Source organism: Zalophus californianus, chromosome 10 (assembly GCF_009762305.2).
Source record: "Zalophus californianus isolate mZalCal1 chromosome 10, mZalCal1.pri.v2, whole genome shotgun sequence".
NCBI lineage: Eukaryota > Metazoa > Chordata > Mammalia > Carnivora > Otariidae > Zalophus > Zalophus californianus.
In genome coordinates, this window is record NC_045604.1 from 70,835,286 (window position 1) to 70,859,832 (window position 24,547).

At 51.2% G+C, this 24,547-nt stretch overlaps 2 protein-coding genes across 4 annotated transcripts; one reads left to right on the forward strand and one right to left on the reverse strand.

Moving 5' to 3' along the window:
• Positions 1 to 1,744: 1,744 nt before the first annotated feature.
• On the reverse strand, positions 1,745 to 18,833 carry HAGH (hydroxyacylglutathione hydrolase). 3 transcript variants are annotated; one of them, XM_027613466.1, is made up of 10 exons: positions 18,694 to 18,833; positions 18,324 to 18,462; positions 15,922 to 16,097; positions 15,400 to 15,464; positions 11,088 to 11,205; positions 10,113 to 10,221; positions 8,130 to 8,233; positions 7,776 to 7,877; positions 2,524 to 2,603; positions 1,745 to 2,046 (listed from the first exon to the last, which is right to left on the reverse strand). In XM_027613466.1, the coding sequence occupies exons 3-10, from the start codon at positions 16,024 to 16,026 to the stop codon at positions 1,947 to 1,949; spliced, it is 783 nt and encodes a 260-aa protein (XP_027469267.1). In that variant the 5' UTR covers positions 16,027 to 16,097; positions 18,324 to 18,462; positions 18,694 to 18,833; the 3' UTR covers positions 1,745 to 1,946. The 3 variants fall into 3 exon arrangements, with proteins under 3 accessions (XP_027469267.1, XP_027469266.1, XP_027469265.1); XM_027613465.1 differs by lacking the exon at positions 18,324 to 18,462 and having other exon boundaries at positions 10,113 to 10,200; positions 18,694 to 18,824; XM_027613464.1 differs by lacking the exon at positions 18,324 to 18,462 and having other exon boundaries at positions 18,694 to 18,824.
• A 139-nt stretch (positions 18,834 to 18,972) lies between these two features.
• On the forward strand, positions 18,973 to 20,937 carry FAHD1 (fumarylacetoacetate hydrolase domain containing 1). Its single transcript, XM_027611685.2, has one exon. It carries the CDS (start codon positions 19,283 to 19,285, stop codon positions 19,946 to 19,948), a length of 666 nt encoding a protein of 221 aa, XP_027467486.2. The 5' UTR covers positions 18,973 to 19,282; the 3' UTR covers positions 19,949 to 20,937.
• The last annotated feature ends 3,610 nt before the right edge of the window (positions 20,938 to 24,547 follow it).

The following is a 24,547-nucleotide window of genomic DNA, read 5'->3' on the forward strand; positions in this document are numbered from 1 at the left end:
CTTGCATCACAAGAAGTCCAGAAATCCAGTGCATCACAGTATCATTCCTGTCCTGACCCCAGCCATAAACATCTAATATTTATACATAAGGGCAAACGGCCAAGACTCTCCTGAAGGACAAAGTTGGGCTGGGTCCCTTCCTGGAAATGAAGAATTATCCTATAGCTGTAGTAACATGGACTGTGGGGCCACAGGACAGGACTGCTCCCCTGGGTGCTTGCCCCCCGGGGCTGGCAGTCCACACCACCAGGAGGGACAGAGGAGTGGGCACCCACCCGGGGGGGGGGGAGGGGCAGAGTGCTGGCCACCAGCATCTACAGCACTTTCACGGGAACCCCAGACCGGGGGGTCAGAAGCAAGCACCAGACTCCCGGATGGACTAATGGGAAGGCAGCAGAGGAGGGAAAGGTGAACACGTATCGTGCCCTTGACCAGAGGAAGGATTTCTTCAACAAGACGCCGGAGTACGAAGCCAGCAGCCACCTGGGGAATGACTGCCGACACGTGCGGCAGGAAACAAAGGCCCCGTGTGACCAGCGAGAGCAAAGCCCGGGAGAAAAGTGGGGGGCCCCCCAGGCGAAGCAGCGGTCCAGGGGAGGAAACCCGAGTGGGCAGCATGCGTGTGGAACAGGATCCAGCCTCCCCGGGGAGGCAACGGGCCACCCCACGGCGGGTTGCACATGGGTGTGGTGGACATGAGCCAGAACGTTCTCCTGAGTCAAAATGCCTGCTCTCCGTGGCCCGCATGCAGCGCCCGCACAAGAGCGTTTCGGAGCCTCACATTGCAAACCCAAGACCTTAGCCACATGTCTGGCTCCAGAGCCCGTGGGGGCGGCCCGGCAGGACCCCCTCACCAAGGACAACACATGCAAAGGACAACAGCTAATATTCGGGGCTCTTGGCCCATAGAGGCTGGGTGATGGGGCGTGTTTTTCTCTATGTTCCATATATTTCATAAATATTTTGTCTACTGTTTGCCATTTCCATGTGCAGTTGGGAGCACGGGGACCGCAGGGGCTGCTAGCAGGAGACGGGGAACACACGCACCAGGGGACACCAGCAGGGCCCCACAGGCCCCTACACGAAGCACTCCAGGGACACGGGCCCGCCACCACAGGTCCGCCCCGATGCGCACACTCTCTGGCGCGGACGGGTGCAGCCTGGCCACACCACGACGCACCCTGAGATGCCCAGGCTATTTCCAGAGCTGTCCCAACAAAACATCTAGAAGGTCCCATGCAAACCCCATTCCATGACAACCCCGGGGAGCAGGGGGACTGCGGGTCACAGGGAGCTCCGGCTCCATCTAAGGGTCATCAACCTAGGATGGGAAGGACTCCGTGCTTCCCAGCTGTGCAGCACCATGGCCCACATGGGCAGCAGCAGATCAGTGGGAGGTCCACACCCGCCCAGGACCTGGACATACAACCTGAGTGGCCTGAGGACGTCTAGGGAGAGTGGCAACACACAACCTCAGCTGGAGAAGTCCTAACTGGGAGCAGCCAGCAGCTGCCAAGACAGCACTCCCAGCACCGTTCTCCCCCACAGATCAAAGCCAAAGGGACAACATCCAGAACAGAGGAAGATCTCCAGACGCAAAAACGAGCTGGTTGGGGACAGCCCTTCCTGCCCCCATTGTGCCCTCGGTCTGGCCGCGCCCTGAGCCCAGAGCCTCGTCCGCCCCCACTGGGTCCTCCCACCCACACCAGAGGCCGGAGAGAACACACGATCTGCAAGCTGAGCATCCAGGAATACACTTTCAACTTCTCTTACAAATATGCATTAGAACATCTGATAACATGGGCAAAGGGCTCTGAGATTAATTTAAAATTAAACCAAGACTGGATTTCCTGCACTTCTGGCAAGAAATTTATCTAAAACATCTGAATACCCAAATGTGCTTGAGAGAGGTGGCGGCCACGGGCAGCCCAGGCCCCATAGCCGCCTCAGTCCCGGGGCACCTTGAAATGGTCCTTCTCTTTGCGGATGGCCCTCATGGTGGTCACGGGGTCCGTCTCGCCAGCATGCTGCTGCACCGTCTTCTCCCTGCGGAAGCCAAACACCAGGCTGCAGGCTGCAGGCTGCACACCATGCTCACCCGGCCCACTGCCCCTACCAGGGCGCCGGGAACAAAAAGAGCCAGCAGAAGTTGGGACATTCTTAAAAATGAAATGCTACAGCCAGTGGCCAGCTTGCGTGTTCCTAACCGTGGAAGACATGCTGGCCAAGCCATCCTGCCAGCAACCCAGAGAGTGGGAACACCAACTCCCCACTGGCATCAGTCAGGGCCCATGTGGCAGCTCCCCGAGACCCTCCAGGGTCAGAAAGGACCCCAAACCCTTGCCAGGGCACAAGGAACGCATCCCCCCATTCTGAGAAGAGGTACCTGCATCCTAGGCTATGCAGTGCTCGATAAAGAGTTCAGGGCAGCCTCCAGCATTTGGGGTCTGCAGGGGTGCTGGGGAGTGGAACTGTTGGGCTGGGTGAGGCAGAGGTGCAGACATCCCTGGAGCGCCCCCTCACCTCACTCTCATGAACGGGTTGTAGGTGAACTCCTCCGCGATGGTGGATGGCACCGTGGGCTCCCCAATACTGTACTTCTCCTGCAGAGGACAGAGATCACTTTGATACAGAAACTTCTAAAGATAACATTTCTAAGTACCTTCTAATCTTCAAACATCGTCCAACTCAGAAGGCAAAGTGAACAGAGTTGGGTCAGTGTGAGCACACGCTCCTTCCTGCCCTGGAGACCCAAGTATCCCAGCTGCCACCACCAACCTGTCCCTCCTCCCCTTGCTGTCTTGGAGGTGGACGGAATACCAAACTTTCTTTTCATTAATAGGAAGTTTGTGTTTTACAGAAGAGAATAACCAGCAAAAACAGAGACAACACAGAAAAGAAGAAAACCCCCAAGCGCCCTGGGCCCTGCCCCAGGATGGCCACCCCTTTGGAAGGCGGGCAGCTCCCATCACAGGGGGTTTGGGCAGGGCCTCCCCTTCCTGGGCTCCTGGGGAGAAAGACCCAGAAGAGTCCTTTGGCAGGCACATTGGCAAATGGAAAAACAGGGAAAATTAAGGCAAAAATTGTTCTTTGAAAAGATCAACAAAATTGTTAAGAATGATGAACACAAATCGCCAACGTCAGAAAAAGGTGATATCGCTACATGTCCGTCCAACAGATGGGGGTGGGGATCATACTGCTCTAGAAGTAAAAGCTAGGGGCGCCTGGGTGGCTCAGTTGGCTGGGCCTCTGACTTCGGCTTGGGTCGTGGTCTCGGGGTCCTGGGATTGAGCCCCGTGTTGGGCTCCCTGCTCGGTGAGGAGCCCGCTTCTCCCTTCCCTCCCCGCTCATGCTCTCTGTCACTCTCTCTCTCTCAAATAGATGGATAAAATCTTCAAAAAAAAAAAAAGGAAGAATTAAAAATATTTTAAAAAAATAAAAGCTAAATTATAAAACTTAAAAGAGGAAGCAAAGAAAAAATTTTAACCTTGGGAAAAGTATTTCTTAAGAAACAAGAAGTATGAACCATAAAAAAATTAACATGCTAGACTTTATCAAAATTAAAAATGCTTAATCTTCAAAAAACATTGTTGAAAAATAAAAGGGAAGCCACAGAATGGGAGAAACTGACAACTTACCAAAAAAAAAAAAAATCTTCTTCTCAAAAATAAGACATTCCAATTTTTTAAATGGCCAAAAGATGTGAACAAACACTTCACAAAATGGCCAATGAGCACATAAAAAGATGCTCAACATTAATAGACGCTAGGGAAATACAAATTAAAACCACAATTTAACTCCACTATGTACCCATTAAAATGACTAAAATCAAAAAGAATGACAATGCCAAGTATTGGTAAGGATGTAGGACAACTGAAAATCTACACTTTGCTGGTAGGAATGTAAAATAACACAGACACTTAGGAAAACAACTGGTAGTTTCTTCACAAGTCAAACATGTACCTGACACTACCCAGCCATTTCATTCCTAGGTGTTTACTCACGAGAAATTAAAAGGCATGCCACACAAAGACTTGTGCACAAATGTTCACAGCAGCCAATAACTGGAAACAAATGTCTATGAGTGAATGGATAAACAAATGTGGTCCAACCAATGGAACACTATTCATTATACTGATACATGCAGCAACATGAATGAATCTCAAAATCATACTGCTGAGTGAAAATAAGATACAAGAGTACATAATGTATTCTCCATTTCTGTGAAATTCTAAAAAATGCAAACTAAGGTTGAGTGGCACAACACCTCAGTGGTTGGAGCCACTGCAGAGAGAATGAGGCATGATGGGAATGTTCTGTACCTTAATTGTAAGGGCAGTCATTTCATGGGGGGGGGGGGTGTATGTCAAAATCCACTCAGTCATTCACTTTAATGTGGTTCATTACATGTGAACTAAACCACAGCAAAGTTGATATTTAAAAACACTATGAAAATTATGTCAATAAATTTGAAACCTTGATAAAACGGGCAAATTCCTTGAAAGACACAAGTTGCTAACAAAATTGACTCAAGAAGATGTACAAATCTAACAGCTCTACATAAAGACATTAATTTGTAACAAGATTTTTCCACAAAAAAACATTCAACATCCAGGTGACTTCATTGGTGATTTCTAACATTAAAGGAATAAAAAACAGCACAGAAAAACTCTTGGAAAAGAGGAGTAAACACTTTCCATTCATTTTATGAGGCCAACATCACCCTGATAGTAAGACCAAAGACATTATAAGAAAATAAAACTGGAGACCAGTATCTCTTATGAACACAAAGAGACTACAGCAACGTAATACAGCATGACTAAGGTTTGTCTAGAAAGCAAGGTTGGTTTAACATTTGGAACCAACTGATGTACTCCACCATATTGAGTAAAGGAGGAAAAACACATCGTTACGTAACAGATGAAGAAAAACAATTCACAAAATTCAACACCCGCTGATGATAAAAACTCTCAGAAAACCAGGAATATAAGTGAACTCCAACCTAAGAAAGAAGATTTACAAAAAATCCACAGCTAATATCATACCTAATGGTTAAAGGCTAAATGCTTTCCCCCTAAGATTGGGAACAAGGCAAAGATGCCCACTCTCACCACTTCTAGTGAACATTGTCCTGGAGATCTTAGCCAATGCAATGGGGCAAAACAAGTTAAAAAAAAAAAAAAAGGCATATAGACTGCAAAAGAAAGAATAAAACCGTCTATTTGTTGATGACGTGATTGTGTGCTAAGGAATCTTTGGAAAAGATGCTAGAATGAGGGAGCTCAGCAAGGTCACAAGGTTATAAGATCAAAATGCAAAAATCACTTGTATTTCTAAAGACTTCAGCAAATAATCATCTCCAATAAAATCCAAAAACATGAAGTTCTTAGGAATACATTTAACAATATATACAATTTCTGTAACAATGATAATTATAAAATATTACTGAGAAAAACTAATGACCTCAATAAATGGAAAGCTATAGCATATTCATGGAAAGACTCAAGATTGTTAAGACCTCAGTTCTCTCCAAATCTTTTGTTACAACACAGTCCCAATCCAAAGCTTTTTGGTAAAAATTAACAAGATAATCCTAAAATTTATATGGAAATGCAAAGCACTTAGAAGAGCCAAAACCAATTTTAAGAAAGTCTACAGTTAGGGGATATATACAACCTGACTCCTAGACTTAACACCAGCTACGGTAATCAAGACTGTGTGCCACCGGTGGAGAAGTCCTATAGATCAGTGGCACAGAGGGGAGCGTCCAGAAGTGTCTCATGCCTACTCTGTTTTATTTAGCAAAGATGCCAGGGTACTCCAACGAGGAAAAAACAGTGTTTCCAACAAATGGTGTTGAACAGCTGGATGTGAATATGCAAAAAAAAAAAAAAGGCCCTTCTACCCTTACCTTAGACCATACACAATTTGAGAAGGATCACGAACCTACATTAAATCTGTATACACATAAAAGCTAAGACCATAAACTTTCAGGAGAAAACATAGCAGCAGTCTTTGTGACAAGGGGTGTGCAAAGATTTCTTAGGACACAAAGTGTAGAAGAAAATATTAATAAACTGATCTTCACCAAAAATATAAACTTATATTCTTGAAAAGACACTGTTAAGGAAAAAAAAAAAGGCAAGCCATAAAAAGTGAGAGAAAATATTTGAGATACATTTCTGACAAAAACTTGTTTCCAGAATATATAAGGAATTCCTGCAACTAAGACAACACCATTTTTTAAATGGACAGAAGATTTGAACATATACTTTGTAAAAGAAGACCTGTAAGAGGCCAGTGAGCCCATGAAAGACGCTCCGTTTCATTAGCCATCAGAGAAATGGAAATTTTAAAACCACAAGGAGACACCAGCGCACCTCGCAGAACAGCTCACATTTAAAACGTCAACACTGCGCGTGGAGCGTTCCTAGAGAGAAGGCTGTCTGGTAGCTTCTTACAAGTGAAACCTACACGAACCGTACCTACCCCCAGGGTCTGCACCCGTGAGCAGTGAAAACCCGCGTCCAGACCAAGATGTGCACATAGAGGGTCGCAACCACTACCACGACGGCAAACAGCTGGGGGCCACCCATGAGCCCGGCCGTCTGCAGACATCGCGGCACATTCACACCAGACGCTGCTCAGAAATAAAGAGCATGAAGGAAACTCAACGGTTATGCTAAGCCAAAGAGCCAGATGCGACTCGTGTTCTAGGGCTCTGTTTGCGGGAGACTGCAGAACAGCGTGGCCTACGTCACAGTGCATCCGTAGTTGGGGGGGATGGGTGCGGAGCGGCAGGGGACGCCCTGGGGTCACACGGGCACATGCTGTCAGAATTCATCAAACTGTGTACTGCTCACTCAAAACAGGTACGTCTGATTGAATGAAAATGATCCTCAATAAAGAGGAGTTTTTTAAAAGCAGGTAACTCTGAGAAGAATCAGTTCCGTGTGCATAGACTGCTACAGATGGGGCACTAAGGCCCATTCTTAAATGAAGCAGCGGCCACAAAACAATATAGCAAATGTACAGGGGTTCCTGTGCTGTCATGAAAAATCCTCCACGTGCACCGCAAAAAAGGAGTAATGTCCGTCAACTGACACGGGTGGTGTATTCTAAGTATGATTCTGTAAGCCATGCCCCAAATTGATAAAGATGCTAGGAAAAAACAGGAGATTTATTAAAAAACAAAAGTCGTCACTGAACAGAGCAGAAGACCCTGCACAAGAGGACTCCCGGGTGTATGTCTTCCTGACACCCTCTCTTGGGGACTGAGAGGGGCAGGAAGACAGACCCCCACATCCAGGAGCACGTCCCTTAGCCCAGCCACCTGCAGCAGCACCGAGGATGTGTCCGGGACAAGAAGCCAACACTGCAACCAAACCTCCGAGCCCCGGAATCATCACAGAAATAAATGCCTTTCAGACAAGCAGCCTCTGGGGCGACTCCCACTGCTGGCCCCAGACACAGAGGCTGAGCTGCTAACTCACGGTCCTGCCTACCGCATGACCCAGCACATGGAGAACAGGTCAGGGACCCGCAGCTCCAGCCTCCCCTGGGCACCTGCTAGAAGTGCGGGATCCCAGGCCCAGCCCAGACCCCCTGGGTGGACAAGGACCTCAACAAGACAGCTGGGGCTTCCTCACTAGTTCGAGGCGGGCCGGGAGGAGCACCTCGTGCCCACACTGGAGACAGTGCCCCAAGAGTGGCTCCTGGGGAGCCCCGTCATGGTCACTGCCCTGCAGACGCACCCCACAACGCGCCCCACTCACCTTGGCCCAGGCCAGCTTCTCCTGAATGGCAGCATTGTTGGGCTCTACATGCCGTGCGAACTTGAGGTTGTTGATGGTATACTCGTGGCCACAGTACACTCTCTGAGGAGAACACCAGACTGTGAGCTCGGAATCTCCGCAATCTGCCCTCAGACCCCTCAGAGACGGGCTCACGGGGCTCTGGGCTGGGTCCCGTTAGCGACAAGCACGACACAGACACTTCTTGCATGCGTGTTAAACAACAATAAAAATACATTAACAGAAAAGCCTCACTTCCAGATGAAGCGCCCCCACACCCCTGCTCTCCTCAGCCTGGGAGGAAGGTGAGGGCCCCACTCGCGGGCTGCCACCTACCGTGTCTGGAGGGAGCCGGCCCAGGATCTCAAGCAAGGCTTTGTGCATCTCATCCGCTGTCCCTTCATAGAACTTCCCACAGCCAGCCACAAACAAGGTGTCACCTGAGAAACGGGAAAGCCAGGGAGCAGTGGGGGGCCGCCAGCAGGACAGAGACAAACCAAGAAACCCTAACCCTAACCCCCAGCTCTCAGCTCCCACCCCCCAACCTCTCCCCCTCAAGTCTAACTGGCACCACCAGCCCCCCAAACAGCTGCTCAAACCCACACCTTAGTGTCACCCCACTCCTCCCTTCACTGCATCTTGTCAGCCCTAGCGCGAGGACCGCCAAACCAGCCCTCGTCCCTACTGGCCCGGCAGCCCTCCCAGGCCCACCTCCCTAGGTCTCCTCTTAGCCTCTGTGGCCAGCGCCAGCCTGTAGGACCCCCCCCACTGAGCTCACCAGCCACCACCTGGGTCCTCAACACACAGGCCTGCCACCTCACAGACCCTCTCCTGCCTCAGCCCTTCAGAGGGGCGTCCCCTCCTCCTGACACCCAGCCACCTGCTGCTGCTTCTCTGTCCGGTCTCTTCCTTGGGAAGGGCTCCACGGCCAGCAGGAGCTCGGACACATTTGTCCTCCAGGCCGCAGCGGTGGGGAGTCCTCCTCCATCAGCACTGACCAGACCTCTTTCCAGGGAGCCTAAGCCATAGCCCAGGGACCATCGAGCCACCCCAGACAGGAGTCAGGGCCCCCCAGGAGACAACAGGACAGCCTAGTGCGGGTGGGATTGGGGCTGTGCCCCTGAACGACCCCTCCAGGTAGGTCAAGTCTGGGAACCAGCGAGAAGGCCACGAGACCCCAGAGGAGGCTGGGGCACACACAGGTGCAGGAGACTTCGAGGTCGGGCCCTCCCTGCAGGGGAGCAGCCCCTATTCCCACGCCTGCCACCGGGGCCTCGCCGGACACCCTGGTACCCACACGTTCAGTCCTCAGTGTTCAGGCGGCAGATGCTGGAGCCTCAACACCAAGGATGCTACACAACTTGTCCCTACACTGTGCCCCAGTCGCTGTCCACAGAGGACAGGCACACTGCGTAGTGCCTAGGCTCGGGCAGCCCCACCTTCCAAAGCAGGGACACGGCTTTTCTCGTCTGCGCAGTCCCCAGGGACCCGCCTCCCCCGCAGATGGGCAGGCTGACATCTGGGAGTTTCCCCCGTGCAGCAGCGACAGGGATGCAGGCACGACAACCAGCTGCCCATGGCCACTCAGGGGACCTCCACACCCGCTGTTCCGCAGGTGGCGCTGGGGGCCGGTTCCCCCGCCCCACACACCAGGGGCCGAGGCGGAGAGAGCCCGGGGTCCCACGGTGCGAACTCGGAGTTGGCTCAGGGCCTGCACCTGCTGCTACTGCACTGGGGACACTGAAAATGACTGTAGTCTTTAAAACACGCTTCGGTGTAGGGGTGCTGTGGGATTCACGAGGCGGCACAGCCCCCCCCTCCTGTTAGCACCTCTGCGGGAACTAGGAGCCCACAGCCCCATTTGCTGGTGACCAAGCCCCACACACACTGGTCCCACTGTGGAGCTGCTCCAGGAGCCCCATCGCATTTCCCAACTGGCCCCCGCTGCAGTGACATCACGACTGAGACTTAAATTTCTGCAAGACTCGATACTGGCTGAGAAAGGTCAGGAGGCAGAGGGACCTGGGCACAGCCAACAGGCCTGCTGTGTGCTGCAGCGGATACACCCGGCCATTCTGGTCTCGCCGCTCCCAGCCGGCAAAGGGAGAAGCCCGCGACTGCTGGAAAGGCCTATCCTGACAGTGCTCCTCACACAGCCTGAGGCTGGGGCCCTTCGTGGGCTCTACCTGAGGGCCCCGTGCAGCAGGCCTGGCTGCAGATGCTCCCCTTCCCACCCCGAGGGCTCAGAGACATCCCTAAGTCAAGCGGGTCTTTGCAGAGTATCCCTCGCCCCCGGGGCACACACCTGAACCCTCTCACCTGTGAACACGGCAGGAGGCTCAGAGCTGCTGGGCTTGCTCACAAAGTAGCAGATGTGTCCAGAAGTGTGGCACGGTGTCGACAGGCACTTGACATTGAGAGACCCCACCTTAAACAAAGCTGGTGCTGGCACGTGCTCCCCACACGATGGGGGCACCCCACCGGACCTCCCCCCGCACCCGCCACTGCCCCATGGGGGCGCTCCCGGCCGGGGCGAGAGGACTTCGGTCACCGCTGCTCCACTGAGCAGGACATGCATCTTGCTGGTGACCGTGGGACTCAGTCCTCGAGGGGCCCCCAGAAGCAAGGCCCGCCCTGGAACCTGGTGCTGGCTGGCGTGCAAAACCAAAGGAAGAGACCTCAAAATCAGGCCAAATCTGAACCAGGTGTCTTGCTTCTTAGAAAAGAGTTTTCCTTCTTGGGTGCTCGGCCTTCTGTTTGGTTTTCCTTCCTGTCTCCCACTGCACCCCCCCCTCAACCTCAAAAATGTTCAAAACTACAAAAAGACTGAACTCAAGATGAGCATCAGGTGTGCCCTTCCCAAGGGTCACCGATTACGAACAGCACCCCCGCCTCCCCCCGTTTGCCGTGTGCACTCTGCACATGCGCACCAGGAGCTGCACGCATGCGCAAACCGCCCCCCGGGGGCGCCCGTGGAAGCCCCTGGGGACCCCCTCTCGCTTAACCTCACAGGGTCACTGCATCCAAGAGATGAACAGTGACGGGAGAATCTGCTCCATCACTGTCCGTGTTCCAGTTTTCCCGACTGTCTCAAAACCGGGCCTGACCGCTTCTCCCCATGGCCAGGCGCCCTCCGCATTTGGATGCGCCTGGGATGCTCCCCACAGAGCGCACCGTCCGGGCCGCCCTCCACCCGCTGGGTCCCTGGCTCAGGGAGGCAATGCCGGGCGGGGGCGCAAGTGTCCCCACCGCACCCCTGCCCGCTGGAGTGCCTTCCATTGGTTCACTGCTCACCTGCAGTGTGGACAGGTGCGTGACCTTGTGAGTCAGGGCCCCGATCCGGTCGTCACCCCCGCACACCTTCAGCCCAGGCTCCAGCTTGACCAGCTTCTCGTTCCCGCCAGCGTGGTCCCTGGAAGTCGGAAAGGAGACCTGGGCTCCTGCTGATGGGCCTGGGCCTGCTTGCTCTTAAACCCCTACCACAAGTCTCCTTTCCTGGTTGCCTTCTTGGTAGAAACGCATCTCCCAACACAGGAAACTGGCTTCTTTATCATTTGGCTCCACTGAAAAGAACGTTCTGAGACATGCCATTCCCAAGTGAAGCATTTCTGTGCCCCTGCCCTGTGGCTGCGGAAGCTTCTGAAGCAAACAAACCAAATCCCAAATACCTAGATAAACCCTAAGGCCCGGCTCCCAAGCTTTGAGCACATAAGAGTCACCTGAGGATCTGTAAGGAGCACCAAGTCCTGACTCCCTGCCCCACATCCTGACACAGTTGGCCTGGGGGCAGCCTGCAGAGCAGGAGTTTTAAAGCCCCCCCCCCCCCCCCCCCCCCCGCCTCATGACTCTCACAGGTGGCCCAGTTCAGGACCCACTGCCCTGTCTTCTAAAAAGGCAATGCCCAGGGCACCTGGGGGGCTCAGTTAGTTAAGCGTCCAACTCTTGATTTCGGCTCAGGTCATGATCTCAGGGTCGTGAGAATGGTGGAACATGCTTAAGATTCTCTCTCTCTCTCTGCCCTCCCTGCTCTCTCCCTCCCTAAAAATAAATTAATAATGATAAATAAAATGGCAATGCCCCACCCAAAAGACCACCAAAAACCCGCTAGAACTGATACACAAATTCAGTAACATTGCAGGATACAAAACCAATGCATAGAAATCTGCTGCATTTCTATATGCTAATGAAGCAGCAGAAAGGGAAATTAAGAAAATGATCCCGTTTACAACTGCACCAAAAATATAAGATACCTAGGAATAAACCTAACCAAAGAGGTGAAAGAACTGTACTCTGAAAACTATGGAATACTTACAAAAGAAATTGAAGAGAACAGAAACAAAGACATTCCACGCTCACAGACTTGAAGAACAAACATCGTGAAAATGTCTATACTACTCAAAGCAATCTACACATTTAGTGCATCGCCTATCAAAATACCACCCCCATTTTTCACAGAGCTACAACCAAGAATCCTAAAATTTTTTTTTTTTTTTAGATTTTATTTATTTATTTGAGAGAGAGAGAATGAGAGAGAAAGCACATGAGATGGGGGGAGGGTCAGAGGGAGAAGCAGACTCCCTGCTGAGCAGGGAGCCTGATGCGGGACTCCATCCCGGGACTCCAGGATCATGACCTGAGCCGAAGGCAGTCGCTTAACCAACTGAGCCACCCAGGTGCCCGAATCCTAAAATTTCTATGGACCCCGTATAGCCAAAACCATCCTGAAAAACAGAAGCAAAGCTGGTGGCATCACAATTCTGGATTTCAATCTATATTACAAAGCTGTGATCACCAAGACAGCATGGTACTGGAACAAAAACAGATACACAGATCAATGGAAGAGAACAGAGAGCCCAGACATGGACCTTCAACTCTATGGTCAACTAATCTTCGACAAAGCAGGAAAGAATGTCCAATGGGAAAAAGACCATCTCTTCAACAAATGGTATTGGGAAAACTGGACAGCCACATGAAAAGAATGAAACTGAACCACTTTCTTACACCACACACAAAAATAAATTCAAAATGGATGAAAGACCTAAATGTGAGACCTGAAACCATAAAAATCTTAGAGGAGAACACAGGCAGAAACCTCTTTGACCTCGGCTACAGCACCTTCTTACTAGACACGTTGCCAGGGGTAGGGAAACAAAAGCAAAAATGAACTATTGGGACTTCATCAAGATAAAAGGCTTCTGCACAACAAAGGATACAGTCAACAAAACTAAAAGGCAGGCTACAGAATGGGAGAAGATACTTGTAAATGACATACCTGATAAAGGGTTAATATCCAAAATATATAAAAAGCTTATATAACCCAACACCCAAAAAAATGAATAATCCAATTTAAAAAATCAGAAGGCATGAACAGACATTTTTCCAAAGAAGACATCCAAATGGCCAACAGACACATGAAAAATGCTGGACATCACTCGGCATCAGGGAAACACAAATCAAAACCTCAATGAGATACCACCTCACACCTGTCAGAATGGCTAACATCAATCAACACAAGAAACAACAGGTGTTGATGAGGATGTGGCGAAAAAGGAACCCTCCTGCACTGTTGGTGGGAATGCAAACTGGTGCAGCCACTCTGGACAACAGTATGGAGGTTCCTCAAGAAGTCAAAAATAGAACTACCCTATGATTCAGTAATTGCAGTACTGGGTCTTTACCCAAAGAATGCAAGAGCACTTGTTCAAAGGGAAACATGCACCTCGATGTTTATAGCATTATCTAGAAGAGACAAATTATGGAAACAGTCCAAGCGTCCATCAGTTGACAGACAAAGATGTGGTATATATGTGTGTGTACACACACACACACACACACAACAGAATATTATTCAACTATAAAAATGAAATCTTGCCATTTGCAATAACACAGAAGGAGCTAGAGTATAATGCTAAGTGAAATGTCAGAGAAAGATAAACGCCACATGATTTCACTGATATGTGGAATTTAAGAAACAAAACGGACAAAGGGAAAAGAAGAGAGACAAACCAAGAAGCGACTCCTGAGAAGAGACGGATGGTTACCAGAGGGGAGGCGGTGGGGGGGAAGGGTTCCATAGGCGATGGGGACTAAGGAGCGCGCTTGTGATGAGCGCGGAGTAACAGACAAAACTGCCGACTCACTGTGTTGTACACTGGCAACCAATATAATACCATATGTTAACTGGAATTAAAATAAAAAACTTCTTTAAAATTTAAAAATAAAGAAAAATAAAAACACTTCTATCTTTAAACAAATAAACATACATACATAAATCGATCGCCAATGCCCGAGGGCGATCAGGGGCCAGACCAGCCCATAACGCACCCGGTGGACGTGCACCGCCTAAGCCCAGCCGGGGTACTGCACCAAGCTCAGCCTTCCCAGGACAAGGAAAGGGCTCCTGCCCCTCACTACACACTCATCCACCGAGCCCTTCGTGGGGCCCAGACCCAGCAGGGCTCGCAGATAGCAGGGGCCGCCCGGCCCCGCCCGGCCCCGCCCCGCCCCGCCGTCTGCTACACCCAGGGCAGAGCCAACGGATCCGCACGCCTCCGCACGCCTCCACACGTTCCGCTGACCTGCGCAACCACCGCCTCACCGTCTCCTCTAGTGCAGGGAGGGCGGCACCGGCGCCCTGGGGCTCGGTCTGGGGCGGAATCTGGGGTTTTGTATTGTAGCATAAGCATATGAAAAACCCCAGAGCATGACAACTTGAGAAAACTGACCCAGCGGTTGCTTAGCAAGGGAGAGAGAAGCCAACCCTGAGACTAGCGGGGAGGCAATCTGGCTTTTTCCCAGAAAGCCCAGCGGCACAGCAGCCAAGCGGAAGGCTGCCGGCCAACCCCTCTGCATTGAGGAATTAACAGCTGATGCCCCCAGGGCTAAACCCCAAAGACTCTGGGTGCCTTAGTGACGTCAACCAAGAAGTGGCCACCGTTGAGCAAACTCTGGCCAACCCACGTCCTCAGGACACTCCCGCAGAGACGCTGTACCTCACAGGTGAAGTGCAGTGAGAGTCGCTGGCTACCCTCGGGCACTTACGTGGAAAAGACAATTCAGAGCCAAACAAGTATTTTTTTCAAGCTGTGAAAAGCCTCAGAATTTCAAAAACCCCACAGGAGGGTCTTGGACAAGCAATTCTAGCCCTAAAACCCAAACACTTGGGTGCTTCTTTCATCCCTTACCTTCGATTTCGAGAACCACAACCTCTCCAAACAGAGCTGCTTGATTTTTAAAAACACTAAGGTCGAGAATAGTTTCTTCCCTGACGTCAAAGACAGTCTCCCATCACACGAGCCCAGGATCAGCTGCTGGAGGTCCGCCCCATGGAGCCCAGGGCCAGGGCCAAGGGCGCAGGGCAGCAATACGGGGCCTAGAGCCCACACGTCTTCTTAGAATCCCACTGGGGCCGACCCTCAGAGGCACAGAGAACTCGGCTGGGTGGGGACAAGGGCTTCCAGCACCCCAATCTTGCAGGCCTCCACCTGTAGGAGGGCCCAGGGAGCCCGCAAGTGTCCAACCCCCATGGACGCCAGCCCGGGGTGCACACGGGGGTGCACATGGCCCGGAGCCAACAGGCCCAAGCAGCTGGCTGGTGAGGGCTTACCAGTGGTGGTGAGTGGTGAGCACCGTGGTCAGTTTCACACCATGCTTTTTCACCGTTTCTACAACCTGCAACCAAACGTGAGGCAAGATGGGGGCCATGGTCACACTCTTGGCACTGGCCGGCCGAGCTGCAGGGGTGCCCAGCAGAACCCAGGACTGGCCAGGAGGGGCCGTGCCCTGTCATGACCCTGCTGACTCGCCCCCACTCCAAGTCTTTCTCAACCCAATTGGCAACTCAGGACCAGCCACGACCTCTCCAAGCCCCTCCAGCCGAGGTCATCGCCCCTCATGGCTTCCTGGCGTCCCGGGACCTTACAGACAGAAGCCCATTGCTCTCCCCGCCCAAGCCGTTGGCAGCCTCCACCCCTCACTGGCCTTCTGCCCGACGGCAGAGTGGCAGGCCACCAGTTGTTTTTCAAAAACCAAATGAGTGAATTTCTGTGCAGCTTCGGCCAAGCTACAAGGACACTGCAGCTATTAGCCCTGGCAGGGGACCAGGTGGTGCTGGGGCCCTTCCTCCCACCTTCTGGGGCTGCACCGGGTCCACAACAGCGGCCTCCTTGGTCTCGTCATCGATGATCAGGTACATGTAGTTGTCGGTCAGTGCGGGCAGTAACTCAACCTTCATGGTGCCCTGTTCCACAGTCAAGCTCTTCCTTAAGTCTGTGTGATGGAGAAGGACTCCCAGCAGGGCTGGGCCTGAAGAAAAAGCAGCTTCGGTCAGTGTCCAAGGGAGGCCGCCCCAGGCTGAGACTTAAAGGCAAACCCTCAACCCGGGAGGCCCTGCGTCCTGGGGACACAACATCCCGGGAAAGTGACTCGGCGAGCAGCAAAGTGTGAAGCTCGCCGTGTCCGATTTTCTGAGTTCCTTCAGTAAAGAAGAAAATATCCTCATTTTACCACATTCATAAGAAAAACACAGAAAATTCTTCACATGCATATTGACGTAAATCACTTCTTTCACACTATGATCCTGATTTTCTTTTTCGAGAGCTCTCAGAGGACAGAAAAGTGCTGGTTTGTGCCTGTGATTCAAACCAGTGTCAGAAGTGACCAGTGCCAGTCCTGCGGTGTTCACACCGAATCAGAAAGACCACAAAGAGAGGAACCCAGAGGGCGAGGGCCTCTGACCCTTCCTAGGCCTCCAACCAGAGAGGAAAACAATATTCACTTTCATAGGCAGGAACTCGAAATTTGGATCATGCACAAAACACACCAGGGCCTGAGACATGGGACAGGTGGCCACTTGTTCCAGATTCAAGTGTGCAAGACAAAGAATCGCCATCCACTTGAACCAAAGGACCCTGCCAAGGTATGTCAAGAGTGAGCAAAAGCCAAAAGCATCCTCCACCAAGGAGTCAGGTGCCAAACTATTTTCAACAATGAAACTCCTATTCAATCTAAAAACTCAGAGAGGCCCCAACAATACTTTAAGTCTTAATGTGAAAGAGATGAACACCACAAAAGGTGACAGAAGACCGCCATAAAATACTGGGGGAGGTGCTGGAATGGGGGCCTCTTCCAAAAGGGATCCAGAAAGCAGGCAGGACCCACTGACTGACAGACCACATCTCCAGGGGCCACCTAAAGCTGAATTCAACCTTATCTGCCACGGCCAGGGAAACTGTCTGAACTGCAGCTTTAATGAGTACACAGAGATATCCAATTCCCCTTTCCCTGGACAACCAGCTGGGCATTTTCCAGGCCCTTCTCCTCATGCACAGCAAAACAACATCTCTGTATGATCAGGTTTCTGTGATATTCCACCTTCCCTAGGCCCCAGCACTACCCGAGCCCAGGAAGGACTACAGAGCAGAGTATGCGTACTCGGGGCTGGGGAGGGAGGAAAGCAGGACTGAAACAGGACTCTGCTTCGAGTCTGGGAGAGGAACACCGCCCAGGTGAAGGAAACATGATTACATCCTGTGCTCAGGCTCCTCTGGGTACTATAAGGGTTCTCCCAGAAAATCTGGGGAACTTAGTTATTTCTGCAGGCACCACCAGAAGCCTTATTCCTATTTCAAAAATTATACGCCTGAGAAATGCTTCCAGCTCACTGGTTTGCAACTGTGACCTTTTGTATAAGCAGAGGGCACAGAAGTGCAGCCTGTAGTCCAGGCCAAGTCCTGAGACATGTTTTGTTCCGCTTCTCTTGAGCTGGGCCTGTCCTTCTGCACGGCATCCAATGGCTGGCACTGGGCTCCCTTCTGAGCGAGGTGGCCACAATCTTGCCAATTCCCTACAGTCCCACTGACACTCTCTGCCTGACTCCGGAAGCAAGAAGTCTTAGCCCTGATACTCTGAGGAGTGTCCCCAAATGGGAAAAAGGACAGGCTCTTTCCTTAGTAATGGCAACACCTTACCCGCTCCAGAACCTTGAGTGCTCTCAGTGAGATCTAAAATGGCCAAGGAAGGCTTTGCCTCCTATGCGGTCATTTCTCAAACCGCTAACCATCTCCCAAAGACTCGGGTTAACCTACTGCCCCTATTGCCACATCAGCCAGATATCAGGAAATAAAGAAAGATTTCAAAATCAAGGTCAAAATATTCCAACAAAGCAAGAGGTAACTCCCAGTGGGAAAGGAAATCTGACAGCTGGAAGCACAGGCTCTGGGAAGCCTGCGTGCCCAACGCCTCTCCTTTTAGAGGGAGGGCCAGGGCCCCGCAGCCCCCAGGACCCAGTCTTGTTGGAACCCGAGTACTGGCCCGGCTTCCTACCCTTTGTCTGCACTTTAGAATCGTGTACCCCGGGTTTTTGTTGTCAGCTGAAGCTCGCAGGAAGAGATGGGAAGGCAGTCCCCGGGGCGCTAGGCCCGGCTGTGCCGCCCCGGGGCGCACACACGAGGGGTCCGCCCGGGCGGGGAGGGGACCCCCGGAAGGGCTGCGGGCGGGGGCGCGGGGCTCCTGGGGCCCACGTCTCCTTACCCGGCACAAATCCGCCAGCAACCCCCAGCTGACCAGTGACCCCACTCTGTCTTCAGCCCCCGCAAAGTCTGACTCAAGTGCCGCGGGGCCTTTTCTCGACCCCAACCGGCGCGCCTGAACGCCGGCGAGGGTTACAAGCCTGTGTCGACAGAAAACAGCGTCAGCCCGCGACGGCCCGGCCACTCCCGGCCGCCCCCAGCGCCCGGAGCCGGCCACCCGCCCGGCACCGCCGGACCCTTCGCGGGGGCGCGGCCCAACTGCCGCTACCGGGTCACGACGCCGGCGCGTCCCCCTCCGCGGGCCAGGCCCTGCGCCCCCGGGCCCTGTCAGGCGCGCCCCTCGGCGCCCCGGCCGGCGCCGGCCCACCTACCCAGGCCGCGGCGGGCGCAGGCGGCTCCCAGCGCGGCGAGGCTCCGGCGGCCGAGCAGCCCGCAGCCCAGCACCATGACCCGGGTCGGCGGGGCGGCGGCTGAGCCTGCAGCGGGACGGCAGCGCGAGGGGCGGGGCGGGGGCCCGCACACGCCTGCGGCGCGCCGCGGCCAATCGGCGCCCGCCGCCCCGCCCCCAGCCAATCAGCGCAGGTCTCGAGCCCCCCGCCCCAGACCCCGGCCAATCAGCAACCGCGTCCAAACCCGTGCCCGCTCCCGGCTGGCTGCTGCGTACCTGAGTGCGGGCCCGGAGCCGCGAGTTACCGGCGGCGGCGGCGGCGGCCCGAGAGCAGCGTCAGGGCCTCAGCCTCTCTCCAGACACCAGGCCAGTGTCCCAGGGCAGCTACTGGACAGCGGCTCCCAGGTGTTGAGGCGCCGCGACTGCCGAGCACCTGGTAGAGCGCAGAGCGGAACGGGCCGTCGCGGACGGGACAGCGCTGCGAGGTAGTTGGTTCTTTCCGGGGCGCCGTAGGCATCAGGTGACCGGGTCCCGGCGGAGTCACGTGACCTCCAGGGGCGCCCGGCCGGGACATGGCCGCCCCCAGGCCGCTGTCCCGCTTCTGGGAGTGGGGGAAGAACATCGTGTGCGTGGGTAGGAACTACGCGGACCACGTCATGGAGATGCAGAGCGCGGTGCTGAGCGAGCCGGTGCTGTTCCTGAAGCCGTCCACAGGCTACGTCCCCGAGGGCTCGGCCATCCTCATGCCGGCCTACAGCCGCAACGTGCACCACGAGCTCGAGCTGGGCGTAGTGATGGGCAGGCGCAGCCGCGCCGTTCCGGAGGCCGCGGCCATGGACTACGTGGCCGGCTATGCCCTGTGTCTGGACATGACCGCCAGAGACGTGCAGGACGACTGCAAGAAGAAGGGGTTGCCCTGGACGCTGGCCAAGAGCTTCACGGCCTCCTGCCCGGTCAGCGCGTTCGTGCCCAAAGAGAAAATCCCGGACCCTCACAACCTGAAGCTGTGGCTCAAGGTCAACGGCGAACTCAGGCAGGAGGGTGAGACATCCTCCATGATCTTTTCCATCCCCTACATTATCAGCTACATTTCTAAGATAATGACCTTGGAAGAAGGAGATATTATCTTGACCGGGACGCCGAAGGGAGTCGGACCCGTTAAAGAAAACGATGAGATCCAGGCTGGCATACACGGGGTCGTCAGTATGAGATTCAAGGTGGAAAAGCCAGAGTATTGACTTACTAAGTTTCAGGAGAGAAGGGAGCTGGACGGAAGCAAACAAAGGTTGTTAAATGTGACAGTCCTTTAATAGACTAATTGTTTTGTTTTGCGATAAGAAACTAATTCTTAAATATTATTTAATTTGATTGTTATGACTTCAGGAAGATAGACCCTTCAAGGAAAATGTGATCTAGAAAAGCTGGGCCAGAAATGGAAAGAAGATTGAGTGTCTTTTAGGAAACAACCAAATTAAGTTTTTGTGATGCTTCCAAAGCGGAGAATTTATCAAACCAAATGTTCAGAAGACTTCCTTTCCTTTCCTAAAACTGGACTGGATAAGACTTTTCATTGGGGGGCGCCTAGGTGGCTCAGTCCATTAAGCATCTGCCTTTGCCTCAGGTCACGATCTGGGGGTCCTGGAATCAAGCCCCGGGTCAAGCTCCATGCTCAGCAGGGAGTGTACTTCTCCCTCTGGCTCTCCTTCTGCTCGTCCCTTCTCTCTCTCAAATAAATAAAAGTTTTAAAGAAAGTTTAAAAAAAGACTTCTCATTGGGCATTCTGAGATCAGTAATTCAAAACTTAAAATATGCAAAGGAATTTGAAAATCATGTTTCCTAAATTTCCTTGATCATGATAATTATCTGGAGGTATTTGTAAAAATAAAAATTTCGACATTACTGGCCTGTACCAGGCCCACTGTATTAGTTAGCAGAATTAATCTCCAGCACTCCCAAGTGCTTCTTATCATGGAAATGTGGATAAACATTTCTCCACATAGTTAATTTAAAATTGTATTTAATAAATAGTGAACGATTAATGGCAACTTCACTCATTTGTACCATGGCCTGTAGATTCTGAGTTTGGGAGATAATTTTGAAACAATTGTTTTCCAAATAAAAATGCTATCTTTTGGGGCACCTCGGTGGCTCAGTCGTTAAGCGTCTGCCTTCGGCTCAGGTCATGATCCCAGGGTCCTGGGATCGAGCCCCGCATCGGGCTGTCTGCTCCATGGGAAGCCTGCTTCTCCCTGTCCCCCTGCTTTTGTTCCCTCTCTCGCTGTGTCTCTCTCTGTCAAATAAATAAAATCTAAAAATAAATAAATAAATAAAAATGCTATCTTTTATTTGGCCCAAAAGTTTACTTTCATCGCTCCATTAGTGGCTAGGAGGCACACTTGCTCATTAAGGGGTCTCAGACTTTGGTCACTGACCTTTGGCCTCTAGAGCACTGTGCTCTATTAACAGAGTTAATCAGCACCTCTACCTCCAACCAGAGGTGAGGAAGCTGAATAGCCCGGGAGAGCTACTTTTTTTCCTACTTGCTCTCTGTGGACAAAAAGTCTAGGCAAGATGCACAGTGCCCGGTGGTGCCCTTTAAGCTTAGGCAGGGGCTCCTGCTGGATATGGAAACAGAAGACATCTATAGGCCCCTCTCAGAAAGCTGAGGACACCTAATTTAATAATAGTTCACGTTTACTGAGCCCTTAGTACTGCTAGGCACTGCGTCAAGAGCTTTCCATGTATTATTTAACCCTCAACAAAGCTGTAAGATTGGTGTTACTACCATCCCTGTTAAACATGAAGATGTAGATTTAGGGGCTAGCCAGCCTAGCTTTATGGTCACTCAGTTGAGGGACAGAACGAAGTTATAACCTAGCTTTCCTAGGACCAAAACATGAAGTCTTGACCACAATGCAGGCTGCATCTTGCAGGTAGATATATAAGAAGATTCAAACATGTAAGTATTAGGCAACCCCCACATTTAATTTATAATTTATTGTGAAGTGCCAGGATTAGACTTGTTTATTAAATGTCATACTATCTTGTTTTATCTTCTAATCAAGTTTATTTTAATTGCTTAAGCAATATGTGTTTATTACAGATGAGTTCAAGAATAAGAATAAGCAGGGGTGCCTGGGTGGCTCAGTCGTTAAGCGTCTGCCTTCGGCTCAGGTCATGATCCCAGGGTCCTGGGATCAAGCCCCGCATCAGGCTCCCTGCTCAGCGGGAAGCCTGCTTCTCCCTCTCCGACTCCTCCTGCTTGTGTTCCCTCTCTCGCTGTCTCCGTCAAATAAATAAACTTAAAAAAAAAAAATAAGAATAAGCAAAAACACCCAAAATTCCATTCACCCAGAGAGAGCCAAAGTGAAGCATTTAGTGTACCTTCCAAATCTGTGGATGTGATTGCAATTCTTAAAATAATATTTGCCCATAACTCAGTTTCCTAACCTGCTTTCCTCACAGTGTGTTGTGACTCTCTATGTCGGGCAGCACATTTCTGCAGCACTGTTTTTAGTGACTGTGTAAGATTCTGAAATCGGGGCGCCTGGGTGGCTCAGTTGGTTAAGCGACTGCGTTCAGCTCAGGTCATGATCCTGGAATCCCAGGATCGAGTCCCACATTGGGCTACCGGCTCAGCAGGGAGTCTACTTCTCCCTCTGACCCTCTCCCCTCTCATGCTCTCTCTCTCTCTCTCAAGTAAATAAGTAAAATCTTAAAAAAAAAAAAAAAGATCCTGAAATCAGTCCTCCATTGTTGGCAATTGAAATGGTTTCTAATCATTTGCTAGTAGAATGAGCACATTTGTGGTTACTTCATTGGGCTAGGTTCCCGTAGGCAGAAGAGCTGGTTCAAGGGTGTGCTCATATTGAACGTGTTTTAGTCTCACCAGCAGACATGAGGTTCAGCTGAGACAAGCCCACCAAGCTGACAGACTTCAAAGCAACCCAAAAGGTGTGAGGCAGGAGCAGGTTCACAGCAGCCCCCTTGGGCAGCACAAACCAGCACACAGAGAGGTCAATGTTCACCACTGTGGTGGCACGAGCTTTGTCACAAACAGCTGACAACAGAATTGCAGTTGTAGCACACAAAGTCCTTGGCTTCAGGAATAAAAAACAGAGACACCAATTCCCAGAATTCCTGATCTTGCTAAAATCACAGTAGTCCTAGCACCCAGGAGGCACATTTTCCCCCAACTTTTTGAATAAATTTAAACCTATCAAAAAGTTGAAAGACTAATACAGTGAACTCTACACATCCTTCATTTGATTCAGTAATTGTTAATATTGGTTATGTTTGTTCTCTCTGCATCTCTCCATACTCCGTCTCTCTCCACATATATGTATGCCTGAACAACTCAGGCTGGAAAACTGGAAATGAGTTGCAGAAACACTCTACCCTTCCGGTATGCATCTCCTAAGAATAAGGATCTTCTCCTATATGTATAGATACAATGCCATTACCACACTTAAGAAAAAAATTCCATAGTATATTAGTTCATGTGGAATGTATGGCTTCACATGTGTTGTTCTGCACATTTTTTTTAAAGATTTTATTTACTTATTTGACAGAGAGAGACACAGCGAGAGAGGGAACACAAGCAGGGGGAGCGGGAGAGGGAGAAGCAGGCTTCCTGCCGAGCAGGGAGCCCGATGTGGGGCTCGATCCCAGGACCCTGGGATTATGACCTGAGCCGAAGGCAGACGCTTAACGACTGAGCCACCCAGGCACACCCTTCTGCACTTTTTCATTGAGATTTTATGAAAAGTGAGTATTTTACATCTGCTTAATATAGTGTGAATATCCTTCCAGGTCAGCGAATATAGGTTTTCATAATCCCTTTTAATGCCGTGTCTTAGATTGAGTACCCCAGAGGCCAAGCTAAGGTGGGGTTCTTGTTCATATGGTTTACTGAAGGAGCACTCTTAGGAGAAAAGTACAGAGGAAGCAGAAAGGGCAGAGAGCAAACTAAAAAAGAACATGCTGGTCTCAGAGCTAGAGATGAACTTCAGTCCACTGACCGTCTCAAGGGGAAGTCACTGTCGGAATCTGCTCCCCACACCTCCCATAACTTCCCCCAGGTAATTCTCCACCTCTCAGAGAAGATAAGGGATAGGTGTGTGCCTGAGGGTCCAGGGGGTCTGGGTGAGGCCCAACATTCCCCTACGGGCTGCTAGGTTTCAAATGTTTTGCTATTAGAAACAGTGATGTGAGGAACATCCTCCATGGGGAGCATATGTTTATTTCCCTAGGGAAAGGCGTAGATGTGAAATCAGTTAGATGGTTTGCACTTTAAATTATGTATTTGCCAAATTGCCATGGGAAAATAACACCAATTTGTACTTGACACGAGTGTTTAAGAATACCTTTTTATGCACACCCTAGCTAATGCTGGGTATCATGGCAGTGACCATTTTTTTACAAGATTTATTTATTTTTAGAGAGAAAGAGAGAGAGCATGGCGGCAGCAAGGGGGGCGGGAGAGAGAGAACTTCAAGCAGACTCCCTGCTGAGCCAGGAGCCAGATGAGGCTCAGTCTCAGAACCTGAGATCACAACCTTGAGATCAGGACTTGAGCCAAAACCAAGAATCAGACGCTTAAACCAAATGAGCCACCCAGGCTTCCCTATGGGTAAGGTCATTTTAATTTGCATTTCATTGATTAACCTTTTCATATTTTTATACTTAGTTATTGTTTTAATGAGACTATTGGACACATCTGTGGTATTAATGTTGGTGTAGTATCTTTGGTTTCGGGTAAATTTTATATTCCTTTTCAATATGATTAATTCAAATATAAAAACCTTCATGTATTTTAAAGGGAAAGAGTAAAGTAA

What these genes read in the sequence shown, in the direction of transcription:
- HAGH (XM_027613464.1), bottom strand. Translation starts at nt 18,769, where the DNA reads ATGGTGCTGGGCTGCGGGCTGCTCGGCCGCCGGAGCCTCGCCGCGCTG. An exon ending in CTGCGCCCGCCGCGGCCTGG is followed by an intron (nt 16,098 to 18,693) that starts GTAGGTGGGCCG and finishes CTTTTTCTTCAG; the next exon opens with GCCCAGCCCTGCTGGGAGTC. An exon ending in CGCACCTGTCCACACTGCAG is followed by an intron (nt 10,222 to 11,087) that starts GTGAGCAGTGAA and finishes GCTTTGTTTAAG; the next exon opens with GTGGGGTCTCTCAATGTCAA.
- FAHD1 (XM_027611685.2), top strand. Translation starts at nt 19,283, where the DNA reads ATGGCCGCCCCCAGGCCGCTGTCCCGCTTCTGGGAGTGGGGGAAGAAC.